The sequence below is a fragment of the Bombina bombina genome, chromosome 5 (assembly GCF_027579735.1).
Source record: "Bombina bombina isolate aBomBom1 chromosome 5, aBomBom1.pri, whole genome shotgun sequence".
Classification (NCBI taxonomy): Eukaryota; Metazoa; Chordata; class Amphibia; order Anura; family Bombinatoridae; genus Bombina; species Bombina bombina.
Genome location: NC_069503.1, coordinates 673,757,513 through 673,776,588, shown reverse-complemented (window position 1 = coordinate 673,776,588; position 19,076 = coordinate 673,757,513). Strand labels below are relative to the sequence as shown.

The 19,076-nt window shown below is 34.8% G+C and overlaps 1 protein-coding gene and 1 long non-coding RNA gene across 2 annotated transcripts in view; one reads left to right on the top strand and one right to left on the bottom strand.

The window, feature by feature from the left end:
* LOC128660678 (uncharacterized) overlaps positions 1-19,076 on the top strand; it is a 331,547-nt gene that overhangs the window by 132,657 nt on the left and 179,814 nt on the right. The gene's annotated exons all lie outside the window — the stretch shown is intronic.
* CDH20 (cadherin 20) overlaps positions 1-19,076 on the bottom strand; it is a 195,359-nt gene that overhangs the window by 2,249 nt on the left and 174,034 nt on the right. Inside the window, exons 9-11 of the mRNA XM_053714618.1 lie at positions 14,883-15,004; positions 13,974-14,091; positions 7,803-8,054 (exon numbers count right to left, since the gene is read on the bottom strand). Of these exons, the coding sequence (XP_053570593.1) occupies positions 7,803-8,054; positions 13,974-14,091; positions 14,883-15,004 (492 nt within the window). The remainder of the gene's footprint in view (positions 1-7,802; positions 8,055-13,973; positions 14,092-14,882; positions 15,005-19,076) is intronic.

Sequence of the window (19,076 nt, the reverse complement as noted above, 5' to 3'; positions counted from 1 at the left end):
TCAGTTTTATTCTGCATATATTTTTTCTTTGCCATCTGCCAGAAATTATGTGCATTTCTATTAAACAGCACCAAGAATTTCAGCTAATTTATAGGGATCTAGAATTTTTTTGAAAATGAATTAATGAGTTAGTATTTCATGAAACTATTTTTATCAGATAATCTTTAAAGGGACACTGAACCCAAATTTTTTCTTTTGTGATTCAGATAGAGCATGCAATTTTAAGCATCTTTCTAATTTACTCCTATTATCAATTTTTCTTTGTTCTCTTGCTATTGTTATTTGAAAAATAAGGCATCTAAGCAATTTTTTAGCTCAGAACCCTGGATAGCACTTGTTTATTGGTCGGTTAAATTAATCCACCAATCAGCAAGAACAACCCAGGTTGTTCACCAAAAATGGGCCGGCATCTAAACTTACATTGTTGCATTTCAAATAAAGATACCAAGAGAATGAAGAATATTTGATAATAGGAGTAAATTAGAAAGTTGCTTAAAATGGCATGTTTTATCTAAATCATGAAATAAAAAAATGGGTTCAGTGTCCCTTTAAGGTCAGGAGTTTTGATGTACATACACTACTGACCTTTTAAATGTATTTTGTGAGATATCACCATGTGTTATTTCAGATAAAGAATTACATAACTATAAAAACAAAGGTAAAATGGTATTTATATTAATATCTGCACTGATATAGCATTAAAGGGATAGGAAAGTCAATATTAAAGTTGCATGATGTAGACACTTAAACTGAATTCTATTTTCAAATTTGCTTTGTTCTTTTGGTATCCATTGTTGAAACAGAATATGTATATATCCTAAACTAGTGGGGAGCTAACTTGTGATTGGTGTCTGCACATATATGTCTCTATGTGATTGGATGACTAGATGTATTCAGCCAGCTCTCAGTAGTGCTTTGCTGCTCCTTCAGCAAAGGACAAGTTGTTTAAAATTGTATGTTCTATCTTTTATTAGCAAAAATGCATCATTTAAAAGTTACTACTGTCTGAGCAGCATATGTACATATGCTTTGAATTCCTCATGCACCACAATCCAAGCATCAAACAGTGTCTGAATTAGGGTGCTGGGGGAATGCACAACATATGTGTGTATGCTGCTAATTTCACTAGAAATATTTTTATTCTTAAAACTATTTTGCAAAAAGACTTCCATTTTAAAACTGAGATGCACTTGTGCACATTTCCATTTTCATCATTTTGTCCCTTTAATATTTGCATTGAGATTATTCACCAGTAGTATTCCAAATCCAACAAACACTTTTGGTTTAGTTTTTTGCATTTAAAAAAAAAAAAAAAAAAAATATCTTTAAATTTTGCCTATTTTGCATGGCATATGTTGGCTGCAATTGGTTTTAGTGATGTCAAACACAGTTTAGATTTTAATAAATACAATTCAAAATTTACATTTTTTACTACAAAACATGTTCATATAAAATGATCATTGAAATGTTAATTGCTTGGACATGAAAAAAATGTTGATTCAACTCAGAATGATGGAAAAGAGTTAATCGCGCACAGGCCATGAATTAAATCTATTGTCGCTCTACAAATAACTGATAATAATAATTTGACAGAGGTGCTCACAGACATTCATTATTATTAATTAAAGGGGCATTTTTTTCATGATTCAGATGGAACATACAATTTAAAAAAAACACCTTCACAGTTTATTTCTGTTGCTACATTTTATTTGTTTATATTAAATTGTATTGTTGGAGAGCATAACTAGGCAGGTAGAGTGCATATGTCTGGACCAGTTTTGCAAGAATGCTTTCAACAATGTTATAAGTTTTTGAGCACTAGTGTTTGCACCATGTACACTGTGCAAAACTTTTAGGCAGGTGTGGAAAAATGCTGTAAAGTAAGAATGCTTTCAAAAATATAAATGTTAATAGTTTTAATCAATTAACAAAATGCAAAGTGAGTGAACAGAAGGAAAATCTAAATAAATCAATATTTGGTGTGACCACCCTTTGCCTTCGAAATAGCATCAATTCTTCCAGGTACACTTGGGATTTTGTAGGCATATAATCAGATGCATAATTAAACAATTATATGAAACAGTTGCTAATGATCATCAATTTATTATGTAGGTTGAAACACAATCATTAACTGAAATAGAGACAGCTGTTTAGGAGGAATACGACTGGATGAGAAACAGTCAAACTCTGCTAGCAAGGTGAGATTGCTGAAGATAGTTTAATGTCAAAAGTCATACACCACAAGGTAAGAATGAGCACAGCAACAAGATACAAGGTAGTCATACTGCATCAGCAAGGTCTCTCCCAAGCTGAACTTTCAATGCAGACAGGGGTTTCCAGATATACTGCACTAGATCTTCTGAAGAAGCACAAAGAAATGGTTACCGTTGAGAAACATAAAATGTTACGATATACAAGAACCAAAAAGTTCATGTTGTCTGACTGAAACCTTATGAATTTGGCCTTTGCTAGTTGAGGCCAAGCTCTGAGAGCATTGAATATCGCTCTCAGTTCCAGAATGTTTATCGGGAGAAGAGACTCTTCCCGAGACCATAGACCCTGAGCTTTCAGGGATTCCCAGACCGCGCCCCAGCCCACTAGGCTGGCGTCAGTCGTGACAATGACCCACTCTGGTCTGCGGAAGCTCATTCCCTGTGACAGATTGTCCAGGGTCAGCCACCAACGGAGTGAATCTCTGGTCTTTTGATCTACTTGAATCGTCGGAGACAAGTCTGTATAATCCCCATTCCACTGTCTGAGCATGCACAGTTGTAATGGTCTTAGATGAATTAGTGCAAAAGGAACTATGTCCATTGTTGCAACCATCAATCCTATTACTTCCATGCACTGCGCTATGGAAGGACGAGGAACAGAATGAAGTACTTGACAAGAGCTTAGAAGTTTTGATTTTCTGACCTCTGTCAGAAAAATCCTCATTTCTAAGGAATCTATTATTGTTCCCAAGAAGGGAACTCTTGTTGACGGGGACAGAGAACTTTTTTCTTTGTTCACCTTCCATCCGTGAGATCTGAGAAAGGCTAGGACGATGTCCGTATGAGCCTTTGCTTTTGACAGGGACGACGCTTGAATCAGGATGTCGTCCAAGTAAGGTACTACTGCAATGCCCCTTGGTCTTAGAACCGCTAGAAGGGACCCAAGTACCTTTGTGAAAATCCTTGGAGCAGTGGCTAATCCGAATGGAAGTGCCACAAACTGGTAATGCTTGTCCAGAAAAGCGAACCTTAGGAACTGATGATGTTCCTTGTGGATAGGAATATGTAGGTACGCATCCTTTAAATCCATGGTAGTCATAAATTGATTTTCCTGGATAGTAGGTAGGATCGTTCGAATAGTTTCCATTTTGAACGATGGTACCCTGAGAAATTTGTTTAGGATCTTTAGATCCAAAATTGGTCTGAATGTTCCCTCTTTTTTGGGAACTATGAACAGATTGGAATAAAATCCCATTCCTTGTTCTCTTATTGGAACTGGATGTATCACTCCCATCTTTAACAGGTCTTCTACACAATGTAAGAATGCCTGTCTCTTTATTTGGTTTGAAGATAATTGAGACCTGTGGAACCTTCCCCTTGGGGGTAGTTCCTTGAATTCCAGGAGATAACCTTGAGAAACTATTTCTAGCGCCCAAGGATCTTGAACATCTCTTGCCCAAGCCTGAGCAAAGAGAGAAAGTCTGCCCCCCACTAGATCTGGTCCCGGATCGGGGGCTATCCCTTCATGCTGTTTTGGTAGAAGTGGTAGGCTTCTTGGCCTGCTTACCCTTGTTCCAGCCTTGCATTGGTTTCCAGGCTGGTTTGGGTTGAGAAGTATTACCCTCTTGCTTAGAGGATACAGAATTAGAGGCTGGTCCGTTTCTGCGAAAGGGACAAAAATTAGGCTTATTTTTAGCCTTAAAAGACCTATCCTGTGGGAGGGCGTGGCCCTTTCCCCCAGTGATGTCTGAAATAATCTCTTTCAAATCAGGTCCAAATAATGTTTTACCTTTGAAAGGAATGTTAAGCAATTTTGTCTTGGAAGACACATCCGCTGACCAAGACTTTAGCCAAAGCGCTCTGCGCGCCACGATAGCAAACCCTGAATTTTTCGCCGCTAATCTAGCTAATTGCAAAGCGGCATCTAAAACAAAAGAGTTAGCCAATTTAAGTGCTTGAACTCTGTCCATAACCTCCTCATACGAAGATTCTTTACTGAGCGACTTTTCTAGTTCTTCGAACCAGAAGCACGCTGCCGTAGTGACAGGAACAATGCATGAAATTGGTTGTAGAAGGTAACCTTGCTGTACAAAAATCTTTTTAAGCAAACCCTCTAATTTCTTATCCATAGGATCTTTGAAAGCACAACTATCTTCGATAGGAATAGTAGTGCGTTTGTTTAGAGTAGAAACCGCCCCCTCGACCTTGGGGACTGTCAGCCATAAGTCCTTTCTGGGGTCGACTATAGGAAATAATTTCTTAAATATAGGGGGGGGAACAAAAGGTATGCCGGGCCTTTCCCACTCTTTATTTACTATGTCCGCCACCCGCTTGGGTATAGGAAAAGCGTCGGGGGGCACCGGAACCTCTAGGAACTTGTCCATCTTACATAATTTCTCTGGAATGACCAAATTGTCACAATCATCCAGAGTAGATAACACCTACTTAAGCAGTGCGCGGAGATGTTCTAATTTAAATTTAAATGTCACAACATCAGGTTCAGCTTGATGAGAAATTTTTCCTGAATCTGAGATTTCTCCATCAGACAAAACCTCCCTCATGGCCCCTTGAGATTGGTGTGAGGGTATGTCAGAACAGTTATCATCAGCGTCCTCTTGCTCTTCAGTGTTTAAAACAGAGCAATCGCGCTTTCTCTGATAAGTAGGCATTTTGGATAAAAGATTTGCTATGGAGTTATCCATTACAGCCGTTAATTGTTGCATGGTAATAAGTATTGGCGCACTAGATGTACTAGGGGCCTCCTGTGTGGGCATAACTGGTGTAGACACAGTAGGGGATGATGTAGTATCATGTTTACTCCCCTCATTTGAGGAATCATCTTGGGCAATATCATTATCTGTGGCATTACTGTCCTTACTTTGTTTGGACACTATGGCACAATTATCACATAAATTTAAATGGGGAGACACATTGGCTTTCATACATATAGAACATAGCTTATCTGATGGTACAGACATGTTAAACAGGCTTAAACTTGTCAACAAAGCACAAAAAACGTTTTAAAATAAAACCGTTACTGTCACTTTAAATTTCAAACTGAAAACACTTTATTACTGAATATGTGAAAAAGTATGAAGGAATTGTTCAAAATTCACCAAAATTTCACCACAGTGTCTTAAAGCATTAAAAGTATTGCACACCAAATTTCAGAGCTTTAACCCTTAAATTTAACCCCTATACAGTCCCAGCTATATGCTTTGCTGAGACCCAACCAAGTCCAGAGGGGAATACGATACCAAATGACGCCTTCTAGAAGCTTTTTTAGTGATTCTTAGATCCTCACACATGCATCTGCATGCCTTGCTCTCCAAAAACAACTGCGCAGTAATGGCGCGAAAATGAGGCTGAGTCTATAACTAGAAAGGCCCCCAGACTAAAAAAGGTGTCCAACACAGTGCCTGCCATTTTTTAAACGTTCCCCAAGATTATAATGCCAATTATAAGCTACAATCTGCATAATATGCCCCAATAAAGCAATCGTTTTAGCCCATAAAAATGTCTACCAGTTTTTAAGCCCTTTTTTTAAGCCCTTTATTCTTTTATATTTGACTAAGAAAATGGCTTACCGGTCCCCATGAGGGGAAATGACAGCCTTCCAGCATTACATGGTCTTGTTAGAAATATGGCTAGTCATACCTTAAGCAGAAAGGTCTGCTAACTGTTTCCCCCAACTGAAGTTACTTCATCTCAACAGTCCTGTGTGGAAACAGCAATCGATTTTAGTTACTGTCTGCTAAAATCATCTTCCTCTTACAAACAGAAATCTTCATCCTTTTCTGTTTCAGAGTAAATAGTACATACCAGCACTATTTTAAAATAACAAACACTTGATAGAAGAATAAAAACTACATTTAAACACCAAAAAACTCTTAACCATCTCCGTGGAGATGTTGCCTGTGCAACGGCAAAGAGAATGACTGGGGTGGGCGGAGCCTAGGAGGGATCATGTGACCAGCTTTGCTGGGACTCTTTGCCATTTCCTGTTGGGGAAGAGAATATCCCACAAGTAAGGATGACGCCGTGGACCGGACACACCAATGTTGGAGAAAGGCCTTTTAAGTCTACCCATATCACATGTTACTTTTTTTCTTAGGACTGAGAACTGTGGACACAGTGGTTGACCAAGGAAAGACACATTCTGCTTACTTCCCTTTGGAATCTTAAGATGTCCAGCAGTGACATTGGCTCAGAATTGGCAGAAACCTGTAGGAACCTGGCACACCCATCTACTATCCGGAGAAATCTGGTCAAGGAAGACTTGCTTCCAAGCCATACTTCCAACGTGGAAACAAGCCCAAACAACTCAATTATGCATTAAAATACAAGAACTGGGATGCAGAATAATTGCAGCATGTTCTCTGGACTGAGTCCAAATTTGAAATATTTGGCTTTAGCAGAAGGCAGTTTGTTTGCCGAAGGGATAGAGAGCGGTACAAGAATGAGTGTCTCCAGGCAACAATGAAACATGGTGATGAATCCTTGTATGTTTGGGGCTGCATTTGTTTAAATGGAGTTGGGGATTTGGTCAGACTTAATGGTCTCCTAAATGCTAAAACCTACAGGCAGATACTTATGCATCACGCAATACCATCAGACAGGCATCTGACTGACCCCAAATGTATTCTGCAGAATGACGACAACCCTAAACATACAGCCAAAGTCATTAACAACTATTGTCAGTTCAAGGAAGAACAAGGAGTCCTGGAAGTAGTGATATGGCCACCACAAAATCCTGATCTCAACATCATTGAGTCTGTTTGGAATTATATGAAGAGACAGAAGCAACTAAGGCTGCCTAGATCCACAGACAAACTGTGATTAGTTCTCCAAGATGTTTGGAACAATCTACCTGCCAAGCTCCTTAAAAAACTGTGTGCAAGTGTACTTAAAAGAATTGATGCTGAAGGCAAAGGGTGGCCACACCAAATATTGATTTGATTTAGATTTTATACCTCTGTTAACTCACTTTGCACTTTGTAAATAGATACAAATAAACTATTAATATGTACATTTTTTAAACCATTCTTACTTTACAGCTTTGTTTCACACCTGCTTAAAACATTTGCCCAGCAATTGTATTTGATGTTATCTGTACTGTGTTTGTCACTGCTTATTTTGATCCCATGTACTATATTTCATACAAGAATGTGGTATATCTTTGCATCGATTCTGTTGTGAAAATATAAAAGATTGGGTTTGGAAACAAATATCCATACAGTAAAGAGGGTGCAAAGTGAAACAAAACCTTGGAACAATTGCAAAAAAACATTTTTATTTTTTTTGATGGATTGAAATGACCTTAAATTAAAAGACCCAGCAAAAACCTGGACTTCTTTTGGGTTGAATTGGACACAAGTAAATTAAAAACACTTTTTACCTATATCCTAACATCTTTATAATACTGAATAAACACTTTTTGTAAAAAATATCACTATGTTACTTAATCAAATTAATAAAATATACAGTATATACAATACTGTTATTACTGGCTATAATATAAATAATTGCAAATGCCCTTTTATTTGCTACAAATATATTTTTGATTGAAATATGACTTCATCACGTTACCTAATAATACAAAGATGCAGGCAAGAATAGCAATCAGTGCTCCTCTGCTGAGGCTTATGGGTAATGTGTAGGACTCAGCACTGCAGGACATTATATCCCCATCTTCATCACAGCTGCATACTTGGACAGTTAGTGTACCGGTGCTACTCAGCATGGGGCGCCCATTATCGGCTATCAGGATTGGGAGGTAGAATGTACTTTGTTCAGACTGTCTGAAGCCTGATCGTCTGGTTAATATCCAAGCTGTGTTATCTAAACAGAGAAAAAAAATATTTATGTTATGTGAATTTCTTTTTGAAAACTGAAGGTAGATACTGACTTTGGAATAGAAGACACAAGTGCATATAAGAAACATCATAATTCTAACGGCACAAAAAAAATCATTTGTCTGCTGCCTCTCTTTGCCTCACGTGTCTAATATGCAGAAAATTGCAGTATATTTCTTAATGTGCTGTGAGGATTCTTCAGTGGGATTAACCATTTGAATTCCTATGCCATTTTTGGTTAGTCACAAAAAGTGAAAGGTCTTTAGACATAATTCCAAGTCAATTCCTTGAAATTGCATATGCTATGGTTTTTATATCTCTAAGAAAAACAGGTTTATAAAAAAAAAAACACGACTATCACATTTTAAAAAACAAAACAAAAAAACACTAATAGAATGCATCTTTTTAGAAATGTAATATTTAGTAAATGGCCATTTAAAGGGACATTAAACACCTGTTGCTTTTGTGTAAAAAGAGCGCTTGCCCTACGCTCGCTAGGCAGGGTAAAAACAAATGATGTAACTAAGGTCTGTCTGTACCAGCTTTTTGATTTGTATAATTGTGGAGAAAACCCTAATTACAAAGGGGCTAATCACACTCCTTTAGAAAATATTAATGGGTTTGCTACTAAATTCACTATTATATGTGTTGGTACCCTAATGTGATTATCTTTTATAATGCATTGTGATCAGCTGAATAGTTTGGATTTTGGCCTTTTTATGGAGGGTTGGACACAACAGATAGAGGTTCTTGAAGGGATATTAACCAGTACTCCTTTGGTAAAAACAAATATGTTAAATCAAAGTAAACATAAAAATAAACATATTGTGGATAAAAAAGCAAACAACTTACTTGTTTGCATGCAAAATGAACACTAAGAAATTATCAGTGTAGCCTATGCCCTCAGAATGATAACGATTTTTAAAACCTAAGTATTATTCTGTTAGTTCTTCACTTGCACAAATCTGACTCCCTGTTATCTAGTCTATTCACTATATAGTAAACCAGACTAGAAGATTTATGACATCAGGCTAAGATAAACCTTTTGTCGGGGTGTGACAGGAAAGAAAGGACACTGTACAAATGTAGTGTAAAAAACAGAAATAAAACATAAAATCCATTTAAATAGATGAATAATATATATACAATTATTTATATTGAGTGTAAGCCACTGCATAGTGTTTTTTATTACAACAATACAACAGACTGATTAACATCTCTTTAATATCCCTTTAATAATTTGACCTTCCTAAAACTACATGACTCCTTTAAACACCTAAATCTTAACCAAACACCTTTTACTTCCAGTTTGAGAAGTCATAATCCTGCTTATAATACACAACTTTCCACCTCACCAAATGCTTACTGCAAGATTCTCAAGATATTTCTACATAATGTTCTGATCACTTTCTTGCAGCCTTTATTGCCCACTTTCTGACAGCCTAGTAAGCCATTTATTTTGTTTCTCAATGAAACAATCTTAGACGACTCTAAAACTATTTTTAAATAAAAAAATAAATTAATTTTTCCAAATCAGCAACACACCTGAAAATACACATTTCCTTGTTTTGGAGACAAGTAGATGTTATATAAGGGTGGGTTATTTATAATGTAAGGTTATCAAAATAAACAACAGAAACAGCTATATTTACAGCCAGAAGACAAACAAATTAACCATAATCAACGTAAATATCCAGTTTCACCTGAGGCAGGGGAGGAGCCCTGAAATATGTAGTGTTGAATACACACCTGGCCAGGCAAGCAGTTTATTTTTTCTCTCCACATACAGACTTTTTATCCTTATCAATTTAGATATGTTTTATTTAGCCTTGTGTTTGTCATATTGCTTTTATATTGTACTCTATATGTATGATTCACAGTGTGTGACACTTTTTATTTCTTTTTTAATAAATTGTGATACTTATATAACCTGTGCAGTCTATTTTAATACTGTATATATATATATATATATATATATATATATATATATATATATATATATATATATATATATATATATATACATACAATGTGTACACTTCAAATCAGCCAGTGAGATGTCTACTACAAACTAATGTTTTTGTGAAAGAGAATGATGCTGTTCTGTTTAGTGCCCTTCACCTGCTTATGTTTCAAAAATGTATTTCTTTTTTTTTATTAATTTAAATAGTATTTGAGAAATGTTCACAAATTTTGTTGGACGAATAAAATGATTAAAATCATTGTAATTCTTCAGTGGAAAGATTTTGTCTTCTAAAGCACCTACTGATAATAGAATCCATTGAATAATATTGTGATAAATAGGCACATAACTACTGTGACCTTATACTGTTTAAATAATAAATTTATGCTATTGTTCCTTTATTAAGAGTATGACATTTCTGATTTACACATTTTTATTGTGTAACAGCAGCAATGTCTAACTTTATTGCATTACAAAATCTGTACAATAAAAAGAAACAATAATAAAAAATGATTGTGCCGCATTGCCAGCCAAATAACTCAAGGACAGTTGTTCTCCTTTATAGACTCATTAACAGGAACCTGAATGCCAGCTGTTAATTACAAAGCTTATAGTAATCTACAAACCAAACTACAATAAGGTTATGCTTGGGTAAAAAAAGACAAAACATTCCATGTTGCATATTACAGGAGAGGCGGCAAACACCCATTACACACTTTGGTTCCACATTCCCGATTACTTGGCAAGCACTGAAACTGCTAGTATTCAGATTTTGTGCAAATATGTGCAAGTACAAATGGTAAATTCAGCCCAACGTGTTTAAATTTTAATTATCTGATTAAAGATCCTAAACCTTTAAATGGCTGAATTACACAACTTGTTCCTTTTGGCATTATAAGTCTCTGTAACAATTCCTAAATCTATCATTTTTAATCTCTGTTCTCAAATTCGCATTTGCTTACTATTCCCTATTTGTGTTTTCAAACACACAAGTAGATACTGATGATCAAATACAGTTTATGACATCCTCAGTTGAACGTGTCTGCCTCATACCAAGCTATCATCTTTGATCAGAATGAACAATGCTCTATGTATACAAATAGTTGGCCGCTTTTTCATATCTGTTGGAAATATTTATGCAGTAACTAAAGGCATAATCATTGCTTTTTGTAAAAAAAAAAAGAAAAGAAAAAAGAATAATATTTAATTTTATATTATATGCATCTTTTGGTTAGTCAGCAAATGTTTAAAGAAATCAATTAAAAACAAAGCTTTATGATTTATGTGCATTTTTTGGCTGAATCTTTTTCCACTTCAAAGTATATGACATACATTTTCTGCAATTATTCCCTTAGACTTTAATGAAGTATAACGCCTAATTAGTTAAAGGGATATTATAGGCCAGATTACGAGTGGCACTCTAACTGTTTTACGTGAGAGATATCAGGTTTGTCACGGCTGTTTGTGCATGTCTGAAGGAATGTTCATATTACAAATTAAAAGTAAATGCGAACGGTGAACTCTGGTTAACTGTTACACGAGACAAATAAAAATGTCAGAAAACACGTAAAAAATACATTGAAAAGTTCAGTTACGCTCATAATAACACTATAATTTTTTTTAAAAATTGCATAAAAAAGTTATTAGGGCTCAAAGATATGAGGTCTCCGGGGTTAGAAAAAAAGGCATGCAAAGGGCTTTAACATAGAGAAACATACATGTCTAAATATGTATATTTATGTATGTATGTATGTATGTATGTGTATATATATATATATATATATATATATATATATATATAAAATGTATGTGTGTGTGTGTTTAAATGTGTGTTCATATGTATTTATGTATTTAATTGTATATATATGTATCTACAGACAAGACATATATACACATATAAACATTCTAAGTTCGGCTTTTTGCATGTGTCGGGTTGTGTTTTTTACACTGTCTCAGGTGGATTCCCAGACCTGGAACATAATACATAGTGACTTGTAGATAAGTGAATAATCTGATTTGCATGTGGCCACAGCAAATGAGATAAAATAAACAATATTTAAGATGCCTTCACAAGATGTGTCCCTGAACTGCAAAGCAATGCTTAATAAATTGCATATACTACTCATTTATCCATCTATCCGTCTATCTATCCGTCTATCTATCTATCTATCTATCATCTATCTATCTATCTATCTATCTATCATCTATCTATCTATCTGTCTATCTATCTATCTATCTGTCATACTATTAATGCAGTGCTTAATTAATTGCATAAGCTATACATTTATCCATACATCTGTCCCTCTATCTATCTATCTATCTATCTATCTATCTATCTATCTATCTATCTATCTATCTATCTATCTATCATGATGTTAATGCAGTGCTTAACCCTTTAAGGATCAGGGAAAAACTTGCCCAAAATACAGTGAAATTTTCAGCATTTTTGCTATCACTCAATTTAAACAGAAATAGAGCTTTTTTAAATTTACGTATCAAAACTATACATATGTTTTTAGTAGATAACCCAAGGTATTAATCTAGGCCCATTTTGTTATAATTTCATGTCACTTTTTTGCTACCACATTTGGTCATATTTACAAAATTAACTTTTTCACAAACTTTGCGGTTCTCAATTAAATAATTTGCACACAACTATTGCATTTATAATACAAATGATTGTAAAGTCTTCTCTGGGATCCCCTTCATTCAGAAATAGCAGATATGCATGGCTTTTTTTGTGTGTGGGGGGGTAATTAGAAGACCTTAATTGCAGCTGCACAACACACTTCTGAAATTCCCGGCAGTGAAGGGGTTAATTAGTTAGCTGGCAAGGGTGATTAGGAGTGGGGTTAGAGATGTGTTTGTGAGCGATCAGAGATGTGGGAGGGTAAGGGGAATCATACACTGCAGAAAAAAAATGAATTAAAATAAACATTAGCCCTAAAACTTCATACTGACTGACTGTTTGCCAGTATGAAGTTTTAGGGCTAATGTTTATTTTAATTCATTATTATATTTTTCTGCATTTCATGATTCTCCTTACCCTCCACATCTCTGATTGCTCACAAACACATCTCTAATCCCAATCCTAATGGTCTCCACCATCTTAGGTACTGGCAGCTGTCTGCCAGTACCCAGTGTATACATGTTTATATAGTTTTTTCAAATTAATTTATTAATTAGAGAATATTTCTGTAGTGTAGCAGCCCCTCTCGCCCTCCCTACCTCCCCTTTCCAAGCGATCTTGTTGTAGGGCCCCCTTCTCTGTGTATAAATTTTCTGCAGTGTAGCGATCCGGCCCCCTCCGGCGATGGTCCGCCCAGCCCATCCTGACTCTCTCACATTACCAACAGCACCATCCCATGAGGAAGATGGTTGGACATAGTAATTACATCAACAGGGAACGCTAGCCAAAGTACCCTGTGGCGTAGTAGCCATGTCCAATAGGCATAAGTGGTTAATTGATTGCATATTCTATGCATTTATCAATCCGTCCAATCATATGTCTATCTATCTATCTATCTATCTATCTATCATCTATCTATCTATGTTACTATCTATCATGCAATTAATGCTATGCTTAATTGATTGCATATACTATTCATTTATCCATGTATTCCTCTATTCGTCCATCTGTCCCTCTGTCTGTCTATCTATTTATCCATCCATCCATCCATATATAATGCCTTTAATGCCCCTTAAAATAAAGCATGTTGAATTACAATACATTTGAACAGACAGATATCATTCACGTTTGATACAAGATAATTTGAACTACACTAATAAAAAAGATATAATGCTCTACAACATACAGATGCTGCCAAATAACATAACTTTTACTCAAACCAGCTTTTTATATGGCAGGTTTACAATACAGATAAAACAGAAATATTGCATAATTATCATTGTCTTCAAAAATTGCTACATTATTTAGATTACCTTGGTTGTCCCTTATAGTAAAGTTTGGGTTATTAGCTGCCTCTGGAGCCAGACTGTAATATATGTGCTGACCCTCTTGTGGATCATCTTGGTCTTCTGCACTGACTGTTTGTATCAGCTAAAAAAAAGGAAACACAACATATAAAGCTATAGCTTTTATTAGAAGTATTTTTACTAATACATATATATTTTAAAAAGGCTTCTTTTCAAAACTGAAATGCATTCATGTGGATTCCAATTTTGTCCGGAATGTCTCTAATTATAAAATCAATTACTACAAAAAAGAGTTTGCTAGATACCATATATTTTGGTGTATAGAGCACATCAGTACCCTACTGAACTTAAAGGTTCAAATCCACATTAAGGTCAGCTAGTTGTTCTTTTTTAATTTAAATAGTAATTTATCAAAGAACACACTTGAAAAGATATAATTGTGGAGTCAAACTAGTATTATTTTTTCAGTGTTTAAAAATCAGATACAATTCATATTAATAACTATATTGCATATTCTTACTTTAGTAAGTTATTACTTCACTCTGTGAATTAGTGTCTATTAATATGCAAAATAAATTGCAAATATAGCTATGATGATTTACATATTTCTAAACTTTGAAACACGGAAAAGCAACTGATTTTTAGTTTGTTCAGGTTATGTAAAGCAGCAATGAGAACTGAAATCGTGCTTAAAGGGATAGTAAACCCAATTTTAAGCTACTTTCTAATTTACTCCTATTATCAATGTTTCTTCGTTTTCTTGGTATCTTTATTTGAAAAAGTAGGAATGTAAGCTAAGAATCCGGCCCATTTTTGGTTCAGCACCCTTGCTAGCTCTATCTGAATCATGAACATTTAATTTTGGCTTTAGTGACCCTTTAAATAAAAAAACATTTATGAAAAAAAGTATTTTACCTGTCCAGCCTTTGCATTTTCACACATGAAGGTTTCAAAGAACTTGGTGAACACAGGAGCGTTGTCGTTAACATCTAAAACCTTTATAGTAACATGTGCACTTCCAATCTGTGTTGGGTTATCTAAAAAGAGAAATGAATACAGCTCATAATACTCTCTCTCTCTCTACCTGTCTACACACTCCACAAGTTTCACACACACATACTCACACGCAACATGTAGAATAAAGTTTTTAGTCTTTTTTACCTTTTGTAGATAATGTAGAAGGTATTCATATTTGTAAAGCCCAATACGAGGCTCATTACTACAGTATCATGTCCCTTTAAGACTCACAAACGACAATTTTCTTAAAGCTTTTCTCTGCTTTAATGTGTTCCCAATTATTTGTTTTACATGCCGGAGTGCATAAAATTGTTTATGAATAGCGCCATAACTTTTTTTTACCTTTAAAATACCTGTTTTGGCCCTTTGAAACCACCAACTATACTGAAAATACGAATATTTGAGTATTCTCTGTAGAAAAGTTATGTAAACAAGAGGCAGCAAGCAAGTTCCTGAGAGAGAGGGGGAGAGATGGGCAATAACATTTTACTTTTCAAATGCTCTTTCTATGCAATTACTTTTGTATATAGATAAAGAGATAAAATGATAATGAGCTTTATGTACAGAGAAAGAGATACGATTAGGAGGTCTGTTATTTCTGCAGGCTCAGTCCATTAATATGGGCATGTTCTTGAGTAGCCTTTTAGCAGCAAAAACAGCTATTTCATATACAAAATCAAACATAAAGGAACAATTTCCCATACATTTTATTCTGCAACCTCTCTGACAAGTTATAAGGAACACATTAAAGTGAAGGTCAATTTAGATGAATCGGTGCCCGGTTTTTAATAATCCTATTAAAAACAAGGGCACTTTAATTAATCAAAATTGACATTTCACTCGTTTTCTTCAAATACTTTTTAATCTTCACAGCCACTCCAGCAAATCCCCTGGCTGTCGAAAGCCTCTTCATACGTCAGGAATGACAAATCCAACTTCCTCCAATTACGGCTTTCTCCCCGGAGGAATCTTGGCCTGAGGCAATGCCGTGATTGGAGGAAGCTGGATTCCTCATTTGCAACGGACGGAGGAAACGCTGCCGCGCCTGTCAGGATTGTCATTTCTGACGTATGAAGAAGCTTTGACAGCCGGGGGATTTGCTGGAGTGGCTGTGAAGATTAAAAAGTATTTGAAGAAAACAAGTAAAATGTCAATTTTTATGAATTAAAGTGCCCTTGTTTTTAATAGGATTATTAAAAGCTGTGCACCTATTCATCTAAATTGATCTTCACTTTAAGGTGAAACCAGTTTTACAGTAGAATGTCCCTTTAAGCACTAAACATATTTATTAACATGGCTAAAGTGAAATACTGGTTAACCTATAAAATGAAGGATCATTTTCATATGTCCTTATAGATTTTGCTCTGCTTTTAATTGTTTTCAAGACATCTCTTAGCTCTTTTTTAAATACACTTGTATATGTTCAGGTTTAACTGAGTTCCTCATTTTACAAGCTTTTTCTTACTAAGCTATAGTTATTTGGTCACAAAATTACTCATAAAAAACTGAAGAAATACAAGTAAATGGGACTGCACAAGCGCAAACTAAATTTGCGCTCGTCAGGTTGGCGCGACTGAAGTCCTCGCGTAAAGGGTTAGGGCTAAATAAAAAGTTGCACTTAAACACAATGTAAATACATAAAAATAAAGTGTTACACTCATATATAAACTATCTGGTAAAAATGATTAATATAAATATTAATTAAAAATATTTATAAGGGTTAAAAGGTATATGCTATATGACAAGATGTTTGAATGGAAAGGGCTATAATGTATATACAGTATATTTACATATACATGTGTAAATATGTGTATGTATATATATGTATCTATGTGTATATATGATTATTTATGTGTTTATATGTGTATATATGTATATACATACATATATACACATGTGTGTGTATATATATATATATATATATATATATATACATACACATACACTTTGGAGCCCTTTCCACTCAAATACCTGAAAACAAGAAAATAATTTTTATTGAATATTAATTTGAATTATGTGCTTTATGTAAATATTTAACATTTCAATATTCTTTACTTAGAAGAAAATGTTCTTTGTATTTCTAAATATTTATTTCTATATATATTTGTATATATTTCTATACCTGTATAGATAGATAAGTTATATATATATATATATATATATATATATATATATATATATATATATATATATATATATATAAAAATAAATATTTATAAATACATTTTTACCTATGTGAAGAACATAGGAAAGTAAAATCTTTATTACTCACTTCAGGTAAGCGCAGTTGGTCTAACATATTGTCAGGTTAGTGCGCAAGCGATAAGTGTTAGTTTTTTTAAGTTGTGCTCTCCATTCAAGTCTATGGGGAGAAGAAGTTAGTGCGATATTCGCAGTCACCAAGTGCAAATAAAAGTTAATGCCCCGGTGTTTGCGCACATGCAAAATCGCTATATAGGGTGCCACTTATAATCTGGGCCAAAATATTTAATTTATACTATGTAAAGTGTTTACATGTTCTATCCTCACAGTACAACACAATCGTCAATTCTTAATTGATCCTAAAGTTGCAAAGAATATATAAAAACAAAGACAATTATAAAGTATTTAATTTTTAAGGCTACAGATAAAACATACTGTATGCTTTAGATTAAAATAAAACATGAAATTGATTGGATCATATTATTTAATACTTGGAAGTATTAATACTCTTGATTTGAAAAACATCATTTTCAAAATAGCTGTAAGCAAGAAAAAACAATTTGATGTCTGAGCATAAACAACACGTAACATTTTTTTATCGAATAAAGAGAAAGACAAGTAAGTTTGCCAGATTGTGGCATCTAATGCATTTGGTCATGTCTAGTGGGCTTTCTTTTAGAAAGTGCTCTAGATAGCAAGAAAAGCAATGACACAAGCTGACTGCTCTGCTCTGTAAATAAGTGTCTGTAGATTTTGCAGTTCATGTATAAACTAAACAATTTATAGAAGTTTTTAGTTAGAAGCATATCTTAAATATATTTCCATTAGCAAAAATGCTTCTAGTATGTTATATTTGTTTTATAGCGACATGCGCACATATGCTGTGAGGGCCCGTGCATCAGCATTCAAATACTGCACATTCTCAGAGAGTCAACAGTGGCTAATATGATACAAATTAAGTCTTCACGGGCAAAATACACACCACCGCCACCTTTCTGAGCTTGAATACTGTTGCACAGGTCTGCACATCATTTGTGCATATGCCACTTAAAGACATTAATAATTTTACTAGAATAATTTCTAGTAAATGCACCCATACACGTCTCAATTATGATTGTTCTATCCCTTTAATTATTGCATACAAATAATAGCCTAGATTTAATAAAATCCATTCATGGAACTCTGTTTTACGTAATGCTGTTTCAGACTCATTTACTTATAGTGTTTTCAATATTGTCACAGTTGTTTTTATTTATGTGTTTATGAATCAATAGCCGCTTACATTTTTACATTGTTACTGTATTTTTTTGAGCAACTTTTTATGTAAATTCTTTCCAAATGTCTTTAAGAAAAAACTGTTCATTTATAAAATGTCAAAAATGAATATGTAGTAGGTTTAAAAAAAACCCCTAAAAAATAAACAAAAAACAATTGGTCAGTTTAAACACTTATGTGGCTGACATCTTCTTCCAAGCGTAGACCACTTCCTCCTTCATCCAGGACCAAGCTGGTGCGGAGCAGAGATGAGCAGAGATTCTATTGTCAAATCAGCCAATAGGAATGTAAGGGACACCATATTTAAACGCATACCTTGAATTCACTATTCAGTGTACGGTGGTGATGATACAAAGAGGATCTTCCACGCTCCATGGTCACCGGTCTTGCTCCGCGCTCATCTCCACTCCGCACCGGCTTGGTCCTGGATGAAGAAGGAAGTGGTCCCCGCTTGGAAGAAGATGTCGGCCACTTGGAAGAAGACTTCACCACCTGGAACAGGACCTTCCCTGCCGGACTTCAGGAACGGTGAGTACCTATTTGGGGGGTTAGAGTTAGGATTTTTTGGGGGGGATTAGGGTTTTAATGGGCACTCTTAAAAGAGCTGAATGCCCT